Source organism: Mobula hypostoma, unplaced genomic scaffold, assembly GCF_963921235.1.
Source record: "Mobula hypostoma unplaced genomic scaffold, sMobHyp1.1 scaffold_116, whole genome shotgun sequence".
NCBI lineage: Eukaryota > Metazoa > Chordata > Chondrichthyes > Myliobatiformes > Myliobatidae > Mobula > Mobula hypostoma.
Genome location: NW_026948192.1, coordinates 136,781 through 146,743, shown reverse-complemented (window position 1 = coordinate 146,743; position 9,963 = coordinate 136,781). Strand labels below are relative to the sequence as shown.

Sequence of the window (9,963 nt, the reverse complement as noted above, 5' to 3'; positions counted from 1 at the left end):
GGGGCGAGGTAACTAATTCTACAGCTTTGATGCAGACATGTGGTTCGCCTTCCTCTGCTAAAGGCACTAACGCGGCAGAGTTTAGTGCCTACGCTCTTAATGATAAATTAGCCTTAGGAGAATTACCTCATGCGCCGTAGGTCTGACGTTTGTAAAGGTGCAAGGTCACCGCCGAAATCAGGAGAAGCATCACTTTAGGGGGCGTTAAGACAGTACAGGTGTAATCTAGCAGTAGCGGCTCAGCTTTTTGAACCAACACTGTTGTGGCGGATACAGCTCGCAGGCATCCTGGCATTTCCCTTACCACACGGGCGATGAGGTGGAATGGCAAGCCTCCGGTCTCATTAGTCCCCAATGTTCCTGGGTCAATACTGACCCTAACCTAACCCTAACACTAAAACTACCTAACCCTAAACCTAGCTAAAGCTAAACCTACCTAATCCTACCCCGACCTAATCCTAACCCTAAACCTAACCGTATCCTAACCTTACCTTAACCCTACCTAACTCTAATACTAAACCTACCCTAACCCAATACTCTCCGGTATCTTCAATGCCCCATACTCCTGAGTCAACACTGCACTGCCCTGTGCTCCTTTCAGCTTACGTACACCTCGAAGGGTTTGCTATAGTCAGGCAAACCCAAGTCTGGTGCTTGCTTCAGCGCGTCCTTCGGAACCTCGAAGGCTCCTTGCCTGTCTTCAATCCACAGGACATTACCTCTTTCAAAACCGCTGTTCTGAGGACAGCATCGCGGAGACGGTGTTCTGGGTTGCACTATTTGAAATCCCGCACAAAACCCCTTCCTCGGGCCTCCCAGGTTTTGCGATAGGCAACGCTGGAGTATTACACGGACTTTGAGCCGGCCGAAGAACACCCTTTCTGCTGGCCATTACGTTCCATATTTATCAGCACATTTATATATACCGTCCAGTCTTGTATTTGCCAATTCAAAATTGTTAATTTGAAGGAGTGGGTCACCTCAGGTCCGAGGCAATTTAGCAGCGTCGCACTCGTTATGTTCTAAGGAATTTCTCCATTAGCTTCCCACGTATTGGTAAATCTAGCAATAAAATCGCTAAATGTGTCTCCGTTCATTTGCATACATCTCGTGAGTTCTCCAAAATCACCTACTTGTTTAGCTATCAGGTTGCTTACAATCCCTTAGCCATCCTATCATGACATCCCTGGATGATACTGGACCGTCTCCTGTCGAGTCCCCTGATGCATGTATTCTTACTTCAGGGATTTTCTCCGTTGCCGTCTGCTAAGAGACTATAAAATTCTCGGTAGGGCCTGTATACCTCCCGGCAAGGGGTGAAAAATTCACTGGTCTGGATCAACCGCTTCAGCACCGCCACACGTTTCCGAATTGGGTGGGGAGCATAATTCCGAATTGGCTCAGCCGGGCTCAAAGGTTTTAAAATGGCCATATCTCACAAAACCAATATCTGACCCAACCCCTGATCTGCGGAACCGGCTGGCCCTGTTTCCGTCTCTGCCTTGGATCGAGTTCTGCTGACGAGACCAATTCATGTACCCGCCGAAGAATCTGGATTCTCCCTGCCCGTCCCGCGGTCTTGTGATTCTGACCTTTACACTGTTCTAAGCGCCGCCCCCCTGGTGGCGGCTGTCGTTGCCTCTGCCGCTGGTGATCACGTTGCTGAGACAAACCCAGAACCATCCCATGTGTTCGGGGAGCTCCTGATAAGGAGGTGGGGCGTTATCTGAGGGTACAGTCCGGTGCCTGAGACAGTCGGAGCAGAGGGTCTCGATGGGTTACCGCTGCCCTCTGAGGGGCCTGGTTTTATGCTTTCTTGCTGTTAACCTTTGGTGGCTAATGCTTTCTCGCCATCTCTTCCAATTTATTAAAACACCACATCATATATTCTAAGTCCCAGTTTGGATTCCTAACCCCAACTTCTGTTTCGTGTTTCCAGTACTGAATGTTCTTTAAATCGAAAGATCCACCATACAGGCAATCACCGCAAATATATGCATGCACGTCACCGGAGAATGGCACAGAGTACCTCGTGTTCCCTGTTTCCAAATAAACCTTGTCCACATGTATGGCGGGGTCGGAGGTTGACTTTATGTAGCCGAGGAAACCCGAGTGTTTCATACATATTGCGTCTGGAATCCTTTCTGACCACACCCAGCAAATTCAACCGCATCCAAACCCCTTGTTCTAAGGAGTTGCGAGTCAATATTAGTAAAGTTAAAATCACCCGTCACAAAAACGTTATTATTATTCCAGTGTTTCATAATATGCCTCCCTATCTGCTCCTCGATGTCTCTGTTACCACTAGGGGAAAAACACGCAAGGAGCAAGAACTCACCGCGTAATGTGGTTCTCCACCTGCCTTCCGCTGTCGCCGATACCACTACAGAGCACCGAGCTACGTGCAGCTGGTTGACAACATGCTTTTAAAGCAAGCAACATTATGAAGTGCAGCTTGTTATTGAAGATTTCTCTTCTGCACTCCCACTTAGTCTTCTTCCCTGCAAACACTGGCGCGGTCAGTGTCAGTGCTTGGACTGGTTTAAAACAGATTGTGGGCCGGTGAAGACAAAACAGCACATGAAACTTATTCGGCCTCTGTGAAGCTTGAAATACTGGCCGTTCCTTTGGATTTTATCGAAGCGGAGAGAGAAAGGAACATGGGTATCACCACGGAAACAGCGAGACAGCTGGTCATCCTGAGTAAGAATGGTTAACACATTTCCTTCCCGATCGTTGCCAGATGAGAAGCCGCCCCTCTCATTTATGCTCTGCCTCACGATAGCAGCTGAGAACGCCGCAGACAGGGGAATAAGTCCGAACAGTGGAATAAGAATTAAAGATTTATGAATCAAGGAAATTAGAATTAAAATTAGATTTACTTCTAATTTAGCGGAGACAACATGTTATGTACCCCTGGGGTTCGTTTTTGCTGTGGACTGTCACTTTTAAGGCACAAGAAAGAACTGAGACTATCTTTTGGATTTCTGCTGAGAGAGAGACAGGGGCAAAGTCTGCCTTTCAGCCTGCGCTTACACTTTTACAAGGACACTGACTACTGCTGTCAGCTTCTGGGCTGCCATGGAAAGAGAGGGGAAGAGAGAGAGAGCAACGATCAGCGCGTAAGTCATCGTGGTAACCGAGGCTGGAGTTACTTGATGGACAATCGATGTTATGGTTTCTCTGCAGCGCTTTTGCCTTTTACAAGGGCAGCTACAGACACAGAGAAACACAGGCTCAGAGTCAAGATGGATTCGGTCATTGAAAGACACCAGTGAGTCGGTCGCCGGTTTAAACTTTCAGTGACCCGAAAAGAAGTGAGTTGAGATCGATCCTGAGTATTGATAAATGACTCCCACAACTTGTCTGCAACTAGAACAAGTTTGCAGGAAGAGAACAGAAGAGAGATAGGTTTGAAACAGAAGAAAACGAGTGACAAAGAGGTCACTGTTTGGACTCGCTCTCTAAGTAGCCCGTAAGGGTGAGTTTGATTCTATTCGAATGCGAAGCTGTGATTGTCAATTTGTTAATCTGCAGGAGTGGGTTCTCTGGTGAGGGGAAACCTTTGTGAATACCACTTGTGTGTTATCCTTGTCTGGGTGTGGTAGTTCACTGATTAAAGGCACCCCTGTGGAAAATCACGGTTGGCGTTATTTCGTATGTCGTGAAACTGGATAGGTGGCCATCATGTTGTGTGTTTGGGGTAACCTTGTGTGGAAACTACCTGTGTCTGATAATCCTAGCCTGGGTTGGTAGTTTTACCACTTGAAGACGGTACCACAGTGATAGAATACTGTTGGTGATGATCCATACGTGGATTCTGTTGGAGTACCCTGTGGCCACCACTTTGGGATGTCCCGTAGCTGAATTCGGGTGCGGTACCAGTTGTGTTGGAAGGATATTCGTTGACGATCACTGTAGGTGATATTTCGTGTGTGGAGTGGAAAAACTTCGGGGATAAAACCTACTATTGCTATTTTGCATTGTTGTCGTGGAATCTGTGGAATATCGACGTAATTGTCTTCTCTCGGCATTTACCCTGGAGTATAAATATCTCTCTCCATCACTGCTCAACTCAACACCACGAAATGAACTGAACTTTACTCATCACCGTAAGACTGTGTCCGTTTACCTCTAGGCTTGAAGAAGCTTGTTTCTATATATATTTCCACACTTATATACATATAATGTTTCCTAACCTGTTTAATGTATCTGAATTTATATGACTGTATGGCGTAGTTATTAACAAACAGCATTAGTTAATAGCAATACCAGACTCCAAAGTGTTTTCTATTTCTGCTGGCACTTTAACCCGTCACGGGGTACGTGACGACTCTGAAAGTGCAGTAAATCGCTTATATCGGAATGAAAAGAAGAGAGTCAACACCTTACGCTAACTTGGGCCAAAACTCTACCTATGAACTTTGTATTCGAGACATCAGTTGCAACACGGAACATATATATGACTCTAATAATGTTTAAATATCTGTGTGAAGCGCCTCTTCCTCTGCTTCAAGGAGAGAATGACACATTCTCCGCTGCAATCTGAAATGTTCCAGTTTCTGCTGAAATCTCTCTGCAGAAGCTCCACTGCCATCACACCCGTTACTTGTGAAGAGCAGAAAGGTTACGATACTCTAATCGGACCAATCTTATATATTATTGCATCATGACCTTTCCTGTCAGTGGAGGCGGGTATTCGGAATATATTAAGCACCACATTATCGATCCGCATCCCTACCGTCATTGATGTTTGAACTTCCATTTCTTGTCCGTCTCTACATCAGCACTCTTTGTGAATATCCCAACCCTACTCACCCATGAAGGTAATCACTGCGTACCTCAATATTGACCTCTCCCTGAACTTCACTGTCCATCTTACAAACTGATCAATTTCATGCAATAACTGATGACTCTTTGGCTTATTACTGCACCGGGTAACGAGACACGTGAAAGGCTCTTCTTCTGCGTCATTCACTTCAGACCAGTCAATACATAAGTACATCGAGGTAGCAGATCAGAATAGAAAAACAGAATATACAATCAGCACTACAATATGCAGGAGGAACCCAGCAGGCCCGACAGCATCTAGGAAAAGAGGACAGTCGATGTTTCGGGCCAAAATCCGTCGGCAGGACTGAAGAGTATACTGATGGGACTTGAAAGGAGAGGGGTGAAGAACAGAGCTGTGAAACAAATTGGTGAAAGAAACAGAAAGGCAGGGAAGAAAGAAAAGAGGGTAGTGGAAGGAGCACGAGAGGGAGGCGATGGGCTGGCAAGGACATGTGAGAGAGGGAATCGGAAATGGTGAAGTTGGGGGATGTGAGTCATTGCCGAAAGTTCGAGAAATCAATGTTCATGCCATCGGTTTGGAAGCTACCCAAATGGAACATAACGTGTTGTTCCTCCAACACAAGTGTGGTCTCAACACTCGAGTGGAGCAGGACATGGATAACATATCGGAATGGGAATGGGAAGCAGGTTTAGAATGGGTGGCCACTGTGGGCACTGGGAGATCCCACTTTTTCATACAAACGGAGCATAGTTGCTCGGCGAAGCAGTCCCCCAATCTACGATGGAGCTCACAGATATACGGGAGGCCACGTCGGAAGCACCAAACACAGAATATGATCCCAACAGGCTCACCAGGAAGGACTGTTTAGGGTCGTGAATGGTAGAGAGGGAGGAGGTGTAGGGGCAGCTGCAGCAGTTGTTCTTGCAAGGATAAGTGCCAGGAAGGATATCAGTGGGGAGTGACGAATGGACAAATGAGTCGCGTAGGGAGAGATGTCTGTGGGAAGCAGAAAGTGGGAGAGGTGTTGTTCCTCCAACCTGAGTGTGGCTTCATCTTTACAGTAGAGGAGGTCGTTGATAGACATATCAGAATAGGAATGGGATGTGGAATTAAAATGTGTGGTCACTGGGAGATCCTGCTTTCTCTGGCGGACAGAGCGTAGGTGTTCAGCAAAACAGTCTCCCAGTCTGCGTCGGGTCTCGCCAATATATAAAAGGCCGCATCGGGAGCACCGGACGCAGTATATCACCCCAGCCGACTCACAGGTGAAGTGTCGCCTCACCTGGAAGGACTGTCTGGGGCCCTGAATGGTAGTGAGGGAGGAAGTGTAAGGGCATGTGTAGCACTTGTTCCGCTTACACGGATAAGTGCCAGGAGGGAGATCAGTGGGAAGGGATGGGGGATGGGACGAATGGACAAGGGAGTCGAGTAGGGAGCGATCCCTGCAGAAAGCAGAGAGAGCGGAGAGAGAAAGATGTGCTTGGTGGTGTCATCCCGCTGGAGGTGGTGGAAGTTTCGGAGAATGCCGTACTGGATCCGGAGGCTGGTGGTGAGGACAAGAGGAACCCTATCCCTAGTCGGGTGGCGAGAGCATGGTGTTAGAGCAGATGTGCGTGAAATGGAAGAGATGCGGTTCAGGGTCGTGTTGATGGTGGCGGAAGGGAAGCCCCTTAATTTGAGGAAAGAGGACATCTCCTTCGTTCCTAAACAATGCTGTGTTATATTTGCAGAGAAAGTGCAATTCAGATTGTTGAACAAATAAATACGACTATTGACCTAATTGTCGACAACGCTACCAATTTAGTTCATCTGCAAATCAATTGTCACTGTTGGAACATATGTAACGAATGCAGATGCTCTGTCATTTTAAGCATTTGCATCATTTCGAAGGTCATATGTAGAATTATTGAATTCTTTTGCTTCATACTGGCTCCAAACTTCGTGACAGCTGTTTCAACAATAACGATAATAAAACCGAGAGTGTTTTACAACAACATTCATTGACTTCTGAACCGTCATTTCTTCGTCGTTGAGATTTTGAAATTTTGCATCAAGCTCCCAGCTGTTGGGAGACACGTCAGCCTTGTGTAGTATTGAATATTCGGTGTGCTGGAGCGAGTATAAATGAATGAGCGTGGAGACTCATCAGCTCAGTGTTTCTTCAGCGAGATCGCGGGCAGCTGGAAGTCAGGCTGAATCTCACACAACATGCTTGAAACATTGTACAGTGTGAGAAAGATATGGTACATGATCATTGCCGTTATTGGTGTTCCTGGTAAGAACATCGGCGAACAAACATTTGCTAGTCTGTGTGCGCGGTCTTTGGACTCGTTCAGTTACCGACAGCGTTGTGATGCCGGTGTATCGGTGAGTGAGGTACCGACATTGTAACACAACAATCTGTGCATTCAGAGGTTCCCTTACAGTTTAATCCACGGCTTCGACTGAAAATAAACCGGCAGCTGAAACTAATGTAGAATGGCAGATTGGGGAGATGGAGTCATTTTGCGGATTCATGGCGGAGAGTTTTGATTTATCAATGTAAAGCCGCTGTCCGATAATCCAACCCCCTCGGCACCTTTACGGGCTACTTTGTGATATTCCGTATCAATATTGTAATATGCTTTAAACTTAAATATAAATGTATTGCGCTGTGTTTAAATAAATTGCTGCAAGTTTGAAGGGAACGCGGGAAGAGGATCGTCGTGATATTTCGGGGAGAGCGGTAGACATCACTTGTGACTCAGATTCGGAACCATTGGGAGTTTTCGAAAATTCAGATCAGGGTCTGTGCGCGCTTTAGTGTGCCAGAGTTTGTTTCCACACCCTGTTGTCCGTGGCGAAGCGGGAGTTAAGAGCCAACACTGTGGTTTCCGTAAGCGGCTGGCGGGATAAGGTCCGTGCGATACTCCGCTCCGGAACAATAACCATTGAATCATTTAGAATAATGCTGCAGTAGTTTGGAGCAACTCCTAAAAGAGGCAGATGTTTTGAAGTACTTATATTGTCTTTGCTTTAGAAATTGAATGTTTTAAGCACAAACGTGCAAAATATCTGCAACGTTAATCGGGTCAGAGGGAATATTTAAAAGCGAGAATTGAAACTTTCGATCCGATCCCTTGCTATAGTGTGAAGGAACCCGAGTAGTTGCGGAATTTGAATAAGCGAATCCGGTGAAACCCTGTGGGCGAGTGACAAACGGGAGCCTAGAAGGAGACGAAGACAATGCAACGGGAGAACTAAATTTGCTTTGAAATTTGTAAATGGACAGAGCTCGGGTTTCGTGGTATGCAGAGAATGCCAGAACATAGGTGACTGGAACGCGGCAATCACCGTCGCTGAGAAAAAAATGCCAATTCTTCAGGCTTTACCATGAGTCAAAACCCAATACTGGGAGATTTACGTTGATTTCTCCAAAGTCCCCCAGCGATCAGTTGACAATGCCTCTTTCCATGACACTGCTCCTCTACCAGTAACAAGCACCGCACCGTTTTACACCTTTTTCAAATTCCAGAAACGAGTTGTCCACAAGGTTTTATTGTTCTCAATGTCCAGCATATCTCTGCACTGAAACACATGGACCGCGAGAGAGTAAATCCCTCATACTTCTGACGAAGGGTCTCGGCCTGAAACGTCGACTGTACCTCTTCCTAGAGATGCTGCCTGGCCTGCTGCGTTCACCAGCAACTTTGATGTGTGTCCCTCATACTTCTTGCTGTTTCCCCAGTGAATTTCGTGACGATGGTGATCCTGAGCAGGGGAAAGTGCGGCCTCTCTACCTGCACCACTCGCTACCTGGTGACCATGGCAACGGCGGATCTACTTATCATCATCTTTCAAGTCATTCTATGGCGGGTCAGTTATTATTATTTCCCAGGTACTTTCCTGGATATCACCCCCGTACGCAGTGTGATCTATGCCCTGGGACTATGTTCTGGCTGGTTTACCGTCACTTCTACGTTTGATCGGTTTGCCGCCATCTGTTACCAGAAGTTGAAAACGAAATATTGCACCGGGAAACTGCGGCTGTGGTTTTGACAACAACCGGCGTTCTGCTCTGTTTTACCAACGCGCCCTACTTCTTCATATATCGTCCTGCGAAAGTGATTGACAGTATTCCATGGGACTGTATTCGAAAGCCGAGATACTCTACGGATCACGGATGGGTGGGATTTAGATGGTTTTCTGCAGTTGTAACTCCGTTAATCCTGTTGGTGTTAATACTACTGTTCAGCTCTCTGACAGTCAGACACATTTTAGTGACTCGTCGCGTCCGTGAGGGGATGAGGGGTCAGAGCAAGTCAGGGAACCGCAGTGACCCGGAGATGGAGAGCAGGAGGAGGTCTGTGATTTCACTTCTCACCGTCTCCGGAAGCTTCATCGTCCTGTGGTCGGTGAATGTTGCCGAGTTTCTTTATAACACCATCGCCGGGTTGGATCAAAATTATTACAACGATTCTGAATACATATTTCCACAATTGGGATACATGCTGGTGATATTAAGTTGTTGCACAAACACGTTTATTTATGGGGTAACTCAGTCCAAGTTCAGAGAGCAGTTCATCAGCGCAGCGAAATATCCGCTCACGTCAATTATTGAGCTAATTAATAGACAAAACATTTAAGTTGTTCTCAGATGCGGTCGCAGTGATTTCCATCTTGACGCTACAGTACGGGCGTCATCGGAGAACGTAGCAGTGAGGAGAATAAAACAGGTTTAGAGCCGAAGATAGACACAGCACAAGAACAAACACTTGCGACCTCCGTATCCCACCAAATCTTAAATTCACCCTACTTTTTGCGGAAGATAAAAGAAAAAGGCAGCCGACGATCGACGCGAACTTACAGTAAACATCGCTCTTGTACTTGTTTTTCTTTGTAAATATTTTCAGATGGGTTGCGAATCGTAATGACGTATGCAGTTCACACAGTTTATACATATATAACCCGTAATGAATTATTTAAACGCAGCAGAGTGCTTAATCAAGCAATATACACAAGATTTCGAAAATATTACAATTTTAAATCAACAATTATATCCTGTTTATCTGAGTGAGTGATGATTAATTGCGAAATGCATAATGTTACAATTCTACGTGTAGTTTTGAAACAAGTAAATTATTATGAATATTATTATTGTGGTTGCATTTTTTTTCTTAGCTCAGGTT

General features: G+C 46.1%; 1 protein-coding gene across 1 annotated transcript; it reads left to right on the top strand.

Annotated features, from left to right (window-relative positions):
- The first annotated feature begins 7,003 nt into the window (after window positions 1-7,003).
- LOC134341745 (compound eye opsin BCRH2-like) lies at window positions 7,004-9,420 on the top strand. Its single transcript, XM_063039654.1, is given in 3 exon segments — window positions 7,004-7,070; window positions 8,523-8,810; window positions 8,813-9,420. Coding segments are annotated over 3 exon segments (963 nt in total).
- The last annotated feature ends 543 nt before the right edge of the window (window positions 9,421-9,963 follow it).